Genomic DNA, 13,467 nt, shown 5'->3' on the forward strand with positions numbered 1-13,467 from the left:
CGCCTCTTACGACAAGCATGGTCGCCTTTCACGGCAAGCATAGGTTGCTGAAGTACTATTCTACCCCGGGTCAACAATGACTGTAAAGGCAAATAGATAGAATATGTTTAACAACTTCAGTCTGTTTGGCTCCAAATGAGAACGATGAATTGCAAAATTACTCCATGTCGGGAATAGTCTATAGTCAATACAGTACATGGCAATGTGTACCCTGTATCCAACAGCACCTGCTGTTTGTTAGTTTTTCCCCATCACTGGAAAATATTGTTTAAAAAACTATCATGTTATGTGACATCTTGAACGGAGGAACCCACAACGGTAGGAGAAACATCGCCAACACGTACTGCACGTGCTAGATTGTATACGCCGTTGTTGACTGTTCTAAGGTGTATGATTTCTTCCAATGTGAGCAGAAAGAGGAAAACCCGTTTATGCCATTAATAAATACTTGAAACGGGCGTTTAAAGCTCTTGGTATGTCTCCTAACAAGATGAAAATGTATCCACCGACGGGGCTCTTGCAAGCAATCGAAGCGTAACATAATCGGAACATAAATAAAATAAGACAGTTTTCAGAATAATCAACTCAGACGTGCATTTATTAAACTACATTCAGAAAATATGTACAAGTCAATAAGATTCTTGAAGAAATACCTTGAAACTGAGCATGATTTAATTATTACAATTTGCAAGCTATGGCAACATTTGCATACATTTGGATACAGATACAAAAAGATAAGTGGTCAAACATGGGCTGTTTTTTGTGAACGATCTGAAATCATTTTGCAAACTCTTTCTACATTATAATTATAATAGCAGTGAAAATGTAATTTGGTCTTGTTTTTATGTACCATGTTAAATCAATAAAATGTCAGCCTTAAGATGTGCTATAAAGAAAATTAGTATATTCCAAATTCGTATGGCAATAACAGGAATTGTATACATACTGATACACACGCAGCCGTCGTTATGAAGCGAGGTATCAAGGCTATTTAGGAGTATTGAGATCACAATGGTGGCACATACATGTATGATATAAACCTACTGTGTTTCCAGACTAATGGGATTTCCAGACTAACGAGGAGATCGGACTAACGGGATTTCCAGACTAAAGGGGTTTCCAGACGAATGGGATTCCCAGAGTAACGTGGTTTCCAGACTAACGGGGTTTCCAGACTAACGGGGTTTCCGGACTAATGGGGTTTCCAGTCTAAAGGGGTTTCCGGAATAAAGGGGTTTTCGAACTAGGGAGGTTCCAGACTAACGAGGATTCACATTTTAGATCTAGCCTCGTTGCTTCACTACGTTTTAGGACCATAACGCCATTTCTAAATATACCCATCGATTATTTATGTCAATCATATTGCAGATATGTCCAGAATACTGTTTATTTGAAAACAATTACGACAGTCGGCATTGACAAGTCTATCACGTCCTAAAGCACAACAATGACATCATATTGTGTACCATTTGTTTCACTGTGTTCACGTGTGGGTGAAAATTTTTAGATGGTTTAGCCATTGTCAAATCCCAGAAATCTAAATAAATAATTTTGTCCCAAAGCGAAGCGAATTCCTGATGCCAAATATCAGCATAAAGAATACCCCAGTAAGACAGCATACCTCTCCTCGCCCTGAAGTATGCATGTGGGCCACGAACTGCAATTGTAACATTTGGAGCGCGTGCCAAGAGGTTCTTTGCAGATGGAACAAGTCTCCGAATATGTCGCCTAAACACATCCGGATGGACAAGCGTGAAATGAACGTACATATATAACACAACGATATCCTTGGTTGTGTTCGGGAGACGGTCCATCATGATGTGCTGTGCCTGATTTGTTGACCGCGGGTAGTGCTGAGATCCATGATAGAATGGTAATTCGTGAGCATGCCAGGAAAGCGAAAAATTATATGTTGAATCTGTATCCGTAACAGGCGTATGTCCACGTGCATGAGACGTTAAGTTCAAGATGGAGCGAAGACGAATATGGAACTGCATACTTGTTGAGTCCCCATGGAGCCAGAGCGTCCTTCCTTTCAAGCAATGTCTGTACGCATCAACGGTTCGAGGCAGCGTGTCATTACACAGAAGCGAGCTCCACTTGTTATTGTAAAAGAAGCCATTCGGAGCTTTTCTTTGCCATGTCAGATGTGGTGCGAGTCTGTTACAGGCAATAGGGGTTGATGTAAGTTTTGACGTAAGTTTAGCTGAAACAGAAACATTGTGACAATCAAATCATATCTTATATCATGTTGTCAGGACCAGGATGATGTTATGGAAACTAACATGGTGAAGGTTTATATTTCAAAGTTCAGATTGTGAATGTCGGACGCTTTGGCCCAATTAAAAGTTTAGCAAAGGAACATAGAACTCTAAGAAATCGAAATGAAATATGCATTCACATGAATGACAATTTTATCATGTTATCAGATTTTTTATTTTTCTTATTTTAGATGCTTAATTTTTTTTTTATTTATAACAATACAAGATGCAAAGGAAATGTAAACAATATGTTATTATATTAAAACGGATTTAGGATCTCTACTGGTATTGATTGTTTTGGGGGCGGTGGGGTAGCCTAGTGGTTAAAGCGTTCGCTCGTCACGCCGAAGGCCCGGGTTCGATTCCCTACTTGGGTACAATTTGAGAAGCCCATTTCTGGTGTCACCCGCCTTGACAGGTGGCCCAGTCGTCTAAGGCGCCGCGATTCGCTGTCCAGAGTTGCGTCCCTTGGGCACGCCAGAAACCTATGATTGTAGGTTCTAATCCCGGTTCACCCCCATTATTTTTGTAGGTTTGACAGCACCATACCCGTGCTCGTGGGTTTCACCGAAGTGGTAAACGTCTGAGACCTGCATAACTTCGGGCTTTCCTCCCACATTAAGCTGATACGCCGTGATATAACTGGAATACTGTTAAAAGCGGCGTTAAACCCAACTCACTCATGTTGAGAGTTGAAGGAATTACATAATTATGAAATCTGTGGACTATGGATGGAGCCTGGGTCCGCCCGGAGAGCGGATGGCCCGTAGTTGTAGGACTTGTAGTTGCCCTGCTTGGCGCCCGGCATTAGGGGGCTAAAACAAGGACTGGTCGGTCCGGAGTCAGTATACAGTTGAAACGTGACCTCTCTTAATGATGTCAAACATATCGTCGATATGTGTAAACTACATGTGTTCTTGGTATATTCGTTCTTAGTTAATGATTAGGATGGTCTGGTGGTAGAGCGTTTGCTCGAAAAGCGGAAGGTCGGGGTTCGATCCCCGACCGCATCATACCAAAAGACGTTAAAAGTTGGTACTTGTTGTCACCCTGCTTGGCGCTCGACATTAAGGGGCTAAAACAAGGGCTGGTCGTCTAGGAGTCAGTATACTGTGTCTGAGTGGGGTATTAATGTTAAGCTGCAGCATGGTATCTCCGTGCGCTAGCCCTATAAATCATCACTCCGGACGAGTACAAGCAGCCACACATAAATACGTGCACGCACGTCGCTATATATGTGCAAAAATCTATGACTCGACGTTAAACCCAATTTCATCTCACCTCACCCAAAACAACAATCTGCTTTAACTCAAATCTGTCCAGTTTCCAAAGGTCACAGACCCCTGCTAATTAAACTGACTTGTCACACGCGAAACAATTTGCTCTTGTTTAAGATGATATGTTTCTATGACATCATGAAATGTCCACAGCAAAAGATTTCACAATTACGCAATTCCGTCTTCGAAAGGTTTAGATCTTATCAAGCAACAGTCGAAAGCCCAAAACTTGCAAATCAATATGTCCGTCATGTAAACGTTCACTATAATATTTAAGGTTTTCCTTAACTTAAATTACTTTTGGGCCAGATTACATTCATCAGCAACCATCCCTGTGACGGAGGTCTAGAAATAATCGAGTCTGAACCAGACAATCCAATGACTGATATCATGAGCATCGATCAACGCAACTGGAGTACGATGATATGCATCAACCAAGTCAGCGAGTCTGACCACCCGATCCCATTATTCGCATCTTACAGAAAGCATGGGTTGCTGAAGACCTAATTCTCTCCCGGGAACTTCACTGGTCAGGTATCATATGATATGTCCAGTAATGAATGAACGTTACAACTGATATAATATTATGTTCCTTTTCGATACACACTTTGTTCTTACGCTTGTATACAAATGGTTTCATACTGAACGAGACGCTTTCAACACTTACAATCTTTTATGACCACCGGCACAGTCCTCCTAAAGATGCCTTGCGTTGCATTTGTTGCAGACCTTGACGAAATAAATATATACAAACATGACAGTTTATCTAATTCATCATAACCATTTCTATTACAACATGAAGAATATCAAACATGTGTAATAATTCTAAGTTATCGATTGTAATTCGAAGCGTTTGTTTGTCGATATATTGCCAAACGACAATTTGCATAATGTTTACGCTCTATGCCTTGCGTAAATCAACTGTCAATTATGTGACTCTGTGCCGCTGAAAGGAGCATGGTAGTGCAGAGATTTGTAAATTCAAATAGAGATAGGCAAAATGTCCGTTGCCATAAGGACGGTAAATATATTAAATTTTGTTTGTTGGTTGGTTTGTTTGTTGTGACCGATGACATGTATCAACCAAGTCAGCGAGCCTGACCACCCGATCCCGTTAGTCGTCTTTCACGACAAGCATAGTCGCCTTTCATGGCAAGCATGGGTTGCTGAAGACCTATAATATTCTACCCCGGATCTTCACGGGTCTGTTATCAATTGCATACTGCTGTAATGCTTATATTTTCCTGTTGATCGTTGCTTTTGCACAAACAATAGCAGGAACACCTTTCAATGCGTGTACACGGGAAGATTAAAAGCGCCGCTCTTAGGCAAATATCAATTTTCATGCAATATCGGATTTACAACCGGTTTCTACCTGTTAGTTGTTTTACGTATAAATTTGCATTTAACGTTGCTACAAAACACAACACCACCCTTTTACGAATGTCCAAACCCGAGGTGAAGCCGGTATGCTGACAAACCTAGAAACATAATCGGGGAGAACCTGGATGCGAACCCACGACCAGAGGTTTCTGGCGTGCCCAAGGGACGCAACTCGGCACAACGAATGGACGACTAGGGCACCAGTGCCTCGTACATACCGAGAACTCGTTCAATAGTCTAATTATATCATGTCATCCTAGCTTGGGAGGAGAGCCCCATTCAGGACATACACGTTAATCACCTTTAATGGTCCTGAGCACGGGTATAGTGATGAGAGATCAAGGACCATTTCTGAAATTTCTGTCCCGACGAAGGGCCCCCAATTAAAAATGGTGAATCTTTAAATGTAGAAAAAAGATGAAGAAGTTATACATACCAACTTAATATTGTGTTTTCAGTGCTATTATTAAGTTCGTAGTGGATGTTTGTTGCAGAGAACGTCTCGATCCACATGTCACAATTCGTCAAGGTGTTCTTTGATTTCATGCAGTACCAGGGAAATCCATCATTTTCTTGAGTCAAGTTGCACCAATGTGTCTGTGCACGAGTGTTCGGTCTCGTAAAACATCTTGGTCTCTCTGTTATATTCTCCCCCTTGAATACAGCATGTATCGACCAGAGACTTGAATATATTTGGTACAACTTATACAGGAGAACTATCTCCTCCCTTCTTGTGGCAAGGAATGCTTTGATGGTGGCTTTTCCTGACCACACAGCTCTAAAAGCGACAGAGTAGCTTCCGTTATTGTGATCGGACGCGACACCAGAAACGGAAGCTGAAGTCTTCTTGTCCTCCATCCACACCCTCAAAACATCGCCTCCGGATAACTTCCGATTACCAGAACCATCAAACAGATCAATTCGCACATGGATCAGATCACCCAAGATATAAGTTGTATTATGTATGGGGTAGATATAGGACATCTTTGCGTCTGCAGCAGTCGAACTGTTGTGAATTGACCCTGAACATAAAATCTCCTCTTTCAAATATAGAAGTCCCGTCTTTAAACTGCCCCTGTTCGTTTGTTCTCTGAAATCAATTCAAAACACATATGAAAGGTTTTATGTCAGTAGCCGTTAAAAGATGGTACTTGTTGTTACCCTGTCTGGCGCTCGGCATTAAGGGGCTCCCTCTACATTCTCAACAAAGTCTCTGTCAGAAGGGTTTGGCTTGTGTTCGGTCCGACTTGTCCCGGGCTGTTAAAATCAACTTAAACCTCACCAGAGACCATAAATTTTAAATGTTATGGTCTTTGACCTCACATATGTATCATCAAATATGTTTACATCTATAGACACGTATTATATCTACCACTCCTGGTTGGTCTATCCATGTTTTATATTCAAAAGCAAATTTGTATTTAATTCACTGAAACATGTAGACTGAATATATAAATGTATATACAAAATATTAAGTAAACAAGAACCTTATCAGTGAGAGGTCCTTTAGCCTCCTTAAACGACTGCTTGTAAAAATCTGATATCTCAACTCACAGCTGGTTAATATATATTTTCTGCTGAATGTTCGAAACAGATTGAGTGAGCTGGTTTGAACGACATATATCACACTTACAGTTTGGTGATCTAAGCGTTGACAACGGGATTGCCTAAAAGTCGGGCCAAGAAAAGTCGGGCCGGGCCGGGCCAGCGGGTAATACTAAAAATGGATTGCAGAATAATAAAACGAAACGTGCATATCTAGGCAGATCTCAAATGCCCAGAAGCGGATGGTTTTGCTCATTTAATTGAGTTTGAATCAAAATGTATCTTCAGCAATGTAATAAACTGATAATTATAGCTACATACCGAGAGTTCATACCGAAAAGTCAGTGTCTTGACTGTGTCTTTACTTTGATGAGAAGGTTTCTCACCGACCTTAGCGTGCAGGGGTGTGATGTCCTGGACAGGAATTCGAAATGACAGTGTTTTGACTACTCTTCTCTCATTAATTAACGTGTTTGGCATACCTAATTAACCTTTACTAATTCATGTTAAACCAACACAGGATGTTTTCTGCAAGTGGATATTCGCGAATGTCATATGACTGACACGACACGTGTTAATAACTGTCAAAGCGCTTCTAAAATTACAACACATACTTTACATCTATAGGCTAATTATAATATCATATCAACCTATATAACACTTTAATGTCTCATATTGCAGTAGCAAACACGGTGCTCAAAAGTGAAGCCCTTTTCCCTCTACATTCTCTCTATCAGAAGTGTTTGGCTTGTGTTGGGTCCGACTTGGCCCGGGCTGTCAAAATCAACTTTAAACACACACACACAATCTATAGATTAGTGTTATATCTACCTATATACCACTTTATAATGTCACGGTACATCGTATTTAAAGAAAACAAGGGGCTCAAAGTGAAGCATTTTTACTGTATTTTCTTAAGGAAATCTCTGTCAGAAGTGTTCGGTCCGACTTGGCCCGGGCGGTCAAAATCAACTTAAACCTCACAGATGTATCATCAAATGGATTCACATCTTTAGACTAGTATTATATCTACCTAAATACCACTTTATTATGTCACGGTACATCGTATTTAAAGAAAACAAGGGGCTCAAAGTGTAGCATTTTTACTGTATTTTCTTAAGAAAATCTCTGTCAGAAGTGTTCGGTCCGACTTGGCCCGGGCGGTCAAAATCAACTTAAACCTCACAGACGTATCATCAAATGGATTCACATTTATAGATTAGTAGTATATCCACCTAAATACCACTTTATAGTGTCTCAGATCGCTGTAATTAAAGATAACAAGGTGCTCAAAGTGAAGCCCTTTTCCCTCTACATTCTCAACATAGTCTCTATCAGAAGTGTTTTGCTTGTGTTGGGTCCGACTTGGCCCGGGCGATAAAAATCAACTTTAAACACACAGACGTATCTTCAAATGTGTTTACATCTATAGATTAGTGTTATATCTACCTATATACCACTTTATAATGTCACGGTACATCGTATTTAAAGAAAACAAGGGGCTCAAAGTGAAGCATTTTTACTGTATTTTCTTAAGAAAATCTATGTCAGAAGTGTTCGGTCCGACTTGGCCCGGGCGGTCAAAATCAACTTAAACCTCACAGATGTATCATCAAATGGAATCACATCTATAGATAAGTACTATATCCACCTAAATACCACTTTATAGTGTCTCAGGTCGCTGTAATGAAAGAAAACAAGGTGCTCAAAGTGAAGCCCTTTTCCCTCTACATTCTCAACATAGTCTCTATCAGAAGTGTTTTGCTTGTGTTGGGTCCGACTTGGCCCGGGCTGTCAAAATCAACTTTTAACACACAGACGTATCTTCAAATGTGTTTACATCTAAAGATTAGTGTTATATCTACCTATATACTACTTTATAATGTCACGGTACATCGTATTTAAAGAAAAGAAGGGGCTCAAAGAGAAGCCCTTTTCCCTTTACATTCTCAACATAGTCTCTATCAGAAGTGTTTGGCTTGTGTTGGGTCCGACTTGGCCCGGGCGGTCAAAATCAACTTTAAACACACCAGATGTATCTTCAAATGTGTTTACATCTTTGGATTAGTGTTATATCTACCTATATACCACTTTATAATGTCACGGTACATCGTATTTAAAGAAAACAAGGGGCTCAAAGTGAAGCATTTTTACTGTATTTTCTTAAGAATATCTGTGTCAGAAGTGTTCGGTCCGACTTGGCCCGGGCTGTCAAAATCAACTTTAAACACACAGATCTATCTTCAAATGTGTTTACATCCATAGATTAGTGTTATATCTACCTATGTACCACTTTATAATGTCACGGTTTATCGCATTTAAAGAAAACCATGAGTTCAAAGTGAAGCCCTTTATCCTCTACATTCTCAACATGACTAGTATTAGTTCTACCTATATAACACCTAATAATGTTGCACGATAACTCAAAGAAAACTGGTCTGTTAAAGTCGAGCACTTTCACTGTATCGTCTCAAGAAAATTTCACTAAAAGTGAAACCCTTTTTTCATGGTATGTGTCTGGTCGGAAAATCCCTTGCTTTTACATAATCCGTCGTGGTTTTTTTCAATGATCATACTCACAGGGTAACACTTGGAGAAGGTAAGGTGAGACACTTTGCATTTCAGGATAAACCTCTCCCTCAACTCTTCTTAATGCTTCTATTATCTATGAGTGTGTTTAGGAAAACAGGATTATCTGAGACAGTTGTAATCTGCCATACCGCGAGAATACGTGCTGCATCTCCGAGCAGCTCGTTCTGTGAAAACACACTTCTCCTGAACCTGACTTGGACCACTCAGTATTATTGTCGTGATGGTTAAAAGACGCCATAAATTAAAGTTCTCTATATATCTAGCAACTTTTTTTTATGTAAGCATTCAGTTTCTAACCATTATGGAGCAAACACCATAGCGGAAATTACAATTCAGAGATCACGCAGATTACTGCCCCAGAGCAACGTAATCTCCTAAATTGGGATATCGAACAAACACCCCAAGTGGGAACAGACAGCAAAACTATACCAAGCCGGCAGTCGGCGGCCATCTTGGCCAGGGACTGACCCCCCAGGGCGACCCCCAAGGACAAAACCAAACTTGATAAGTGCCTTTATCATCTCCCTCTCCCCTCTATTCTTTCTAGTTTTTCTGGTAACTGTTGTATTTATATATTTTCTCTCTATATTCTATTGATAGTATTTAAATCAACCCTGTGTTATATTGCCATTACCTTGTTTATATCAATCATGTCATCAAACACACACCCCCCCCCCCCCCCCCCCCCCCCCCACATCCCCCCTTACAGACTCTATTTTCACAACACCCATACACTCAGACACCCATTTCCCGGGACTTACACCCACTCACAACCAAAACCCTGTCCCCTTTGATTTCGGAATAGACCTACAAGAATTTTCTTTCAACCAACCCCACAGCAGCATCACATCCCCCAACAGTCAACTCCAATTTCCCCCCCCATCCTCCCCAAACACAACAAACCAAACCCAAAACAGCCCCCAAACCCCCATCCCCAAAACCTACAAAACGACCACACCAATCCCAAACAGAATCTTCACTCACAACAAAGAAAACATGTGCCAAACAAACACCTCCAACCACCTCAACATCTGAACAGCCTACAGCACCAGATCAAAACAAACACATATTATTGGCATTCTCAACAAACTCAACACCACTCAACGACACCTTTTCAAACAACAAATTCGCCCTCTGCCTGAAAAAAGTACACATAACATACAAATATATAAAGAGATGTGGCAGGGGGTTCAAAATCACCTTTCCCACTCAAGACACACTAAATCAAGCACGCAGACAAACTATGATAGACGGTCTAAACATTACATGGCAAACACCAAAATGGCTCACATCTATACAGGGGGTAATATACATAGACCATAGGGACACACAGGAAGATATACTAGAATACATCAAAACAGCAAATCAACTCCACTCACAACCCCAAATCACAGACTATAAGAGCATCAACAACAGAACACCCATACCTGGCAGAACCACAACACAAACTATCTTCCTTACATTCAAGAGCACCACACTACCCACACACATTATTTTCGGAGCACTAAGGTACAAAATTAATCCAATAAGGAAAAACCCACCACAATGCAACATATGTCACTCCTACAATCACACTACAGCCACTTGCCGACAACCGCCCATGTGCCAGAAATGTGGGTCCCTCAGACACGAAACCCCAGAATGCACATGGGCGGCCTACTGTATACAGTGCGAAACCGAGGGTCATACAGCCACACAAAATACTTGCCCACTCAAACAACAACACATCCTCCGGCTTAACAAACATATCAAACAGGAACACCTACCCAAACCGGCCAGAATACTACAAACATATAACAGCCTTCCAGACTACGAAGATCTATCAGACACATCATCCTCCACATCATTACCCCCTCCTATTCCCCCCACCCAGACCCGACCCACCCAGCCCAAACGTAAACAACTCTTTTCCACCCCAGTTCCAACCCACCAGACCCCCCTCCACCCACAAATCACCATCCCTCCCACCCAATCAGTAAACACTGTCCCACCCCACACAGATAACTCAACTCAAACACGCCCCCCACAAGCAGTACCCCCACCCACAACATACAACACCCTCCCCAAGGCCACCACCCCCCTGCTACCTACCCCTACCCCTACCCCCCACCCCCCCATCCTACCTCCCCCACAACCCGGCCATAACCCCTCCCCCCATCCATCCCACCTTCCCCCAAACCCACCTCCCAACCTATCCAAACCCCCATTCACACACTCTTCAGATCTGCTATACCAATTCTAGCCACCCAACTACAAATCCAGTCCAAAACCCACAAAGTCAAAGCACACTTAGCTAGAAAACCACTACTCGCTCAAAAAATACAATCACTCAGGTCCACCACACCCAAACCAATCACCCCACAAACACTCTAACACAAACAAGATCATAGAATTCCTGTCAGCAGTTCTCCTTATCAAAAACCCCACCCCCAAAAAAATCCACAACATAGCTTTGGTGTCTAACCTATACCAAAAACCATACCATCACTTCCAAACTGCCTTAAGAGCTCTCAAATAACAAGTTAAATCAGTCCCAACCCCTCTTCCAAATTAGCCCCATAGCACCATGCATTTGGCCTTAACACCCCCAAAAACCTTCAAATCAGAACATGGTGTTTTTACAGTGGAATTGTAATGGTCTCAAGGCCCTCATTGCCCTAAACAAAATTGCCCCATATGTAATAGCAGTACAAGAAACCAAAATATCTCCTAAAAAAGCCTTCAAATTGCCAGGCTACACTTTCATTCGACAAGATAGAGCCAGACCACCCAATAAACCAGCCCCCCCCCCCATGGAGGACTAGGCCTGTTCATCAAAAACACTATCCAGTTTACAGAACTACCCATCCCCACTCCTAACCTAGAAGTCCTGGCAGCTAACATCACTATTAATGACACTAAAATAACTGTAATTAATTGCTACCACACCAAAACCAAACCGTTTAAACCTGAAGATTTAGAAATTCTCTCCAAATTTATAGGCCCAAATACCCTCATTCTAGGAGACTTTAATGCACATCACCCACTGTGGGGCACTAAAAATTACCAAGATAGATTTGGAAAATATATAACTGAATGGTTAGACACCAAAAATCTTATTAGCCTAAACGACAATAGAGCCACTAGAATCCCTACTACCCACTTACAATCCCCCACTGCAGTAGACTTATCTATCACTACCCCCCAACTCTTTCAAAAACTCACATGGGACCCCCACAATGACACCTGGGGTAGTGATCATTTCCCCATAAAAATCTCTATAAACATTCTTCCTAATAAACCCCTATCTGACCCCAACCCCACTTCTGACCACCCCATACAAACTAAATTCAATTTTACCAAAGCTGACTGGCAGGAGTTCAATATATTATGCAACCGGATAGACCCCCACAATATACATAGTACTGACATCGACACCTTCAACACAAACCTAAGCAATACCCTATACAACATATCCATTAAATGCATTCCCATAACCAAAACAAAACCCACACATAATACAGTACCATGGTGGAGCCCTGAAATTATTCAATCTAGAAAACTCAGGAAAAAAGCTCTTAATAAGGCAAAACATGATAGAACTAAACTCCATTTGGCTCATAAACAAAGAAATCTTACCAAAGAACTAATAATGGCAACAAAAAGAAATCATTGGCAAACTTTTACATCAACCTTGAAGATGGGCAAACAAAATTCAAAAATTCTGTGGAATAAACTCAAAGCAATAAAAGGCATCGCCAAATCCTTCAACTCGCCCAACTTTCCCCTACTTAAAACAAATAAAGAAAAGGCCAATGCCATGGCCGCCCATCTTTCGACCGTAAGTAGCTCCGCCAACCACTCCAAACACATACAAGACACAATAAACACTCAACCTGCATTCCAAAACAGATCACCACTCTCACATCTCGCAATAAACAAACTTATTAACATCCACGAACTCCAAAACGCCTTAAAAAGCAAAAACACAGCCCCAGCCACCGGATTAGACAACATAAGTTACAAAATTCTAAATCATGTCCCCATCAAAATTCAAAAATTAATACTTCAACTTTATAATCAGATTTGGACTTCTGGCAAAACATGGAAAAATGCTCTAGTGGTGCCAATTCTAAAACCAGGGAAATCCCCAAATGACCCTGATTCCTACCGCCCTATCTCTCTCACATCTCACCTATGTAAAATCATGGAAACAGTAATAAACAACAGACTAAAGCATAAAATACAAAACAATAGCCTTATAAAAGAGGACCAGAGCGGCTTTACAGCAAACAGACAGACCCTAGACCATATTTTAAATTTGGAACATGATGTTAGGACAGCCCAAGCACAAAAACAATACACTGTGGCCATTTTTATAGACTTTTCTAAAGCATTTGATATGGTTTGGCAACAAGGCCTAATTCAAA

At 41.2% G+C, this 13,467-nt stretch overlaps 1 protein-coding gene across 2 annotated transcripts in view; it reads right to left on the minus strand.

Moving 5' to 3' along the window:
* Positions 1-568: 568 nt before the first annotated feature.
* The window catches only part of LOC124126530 (NXPE family member 3-like), a 71,510-nt gene continuing 58,611 nt past the window's right edge, over positions 569-13,467 (minus strand). The window contains exons 2-4 of one of the 2 annotated variants that reach the window (XM_048380654.1): positions 5,358-6,011; positions 4,206-4,267; positions 569-2,206 (exon numbers count right to left, since the gene is read on the minus strand). In XM_048380654.1, coding sequence (XP_048236611.1) covers positions 1,428-2,206; positions 4,206-4,267; positions 5,358-6,011 — 1,495 coding nt within the window. In that variant the 3' untranslated portion in view covers positions 569-1,427. The remainder of the gene's footprint in view (positions 2,207-4,205; positions 4,268-5,357; positions 6,012-13,467) is intronic. The other variant, XM_048380655.1, reaches the window with a different exon arrangement.

This window comes from Haliotis rufescens, unplaced genomic scaffold (assembly GCF_023055435.1).
Source record: "Haliotis rufescens isolate VD_foot unplaced genomic scaffold, xgHalRufe1.0.p SCAF_32, whole genome shotgun sequence".
Lineage (NCBI taxonomy): Eukaryota > Metazoa > Mollusca > Gastropoda > Lepetellida > Haliotidae > Haliotis > Haliotis rufescens.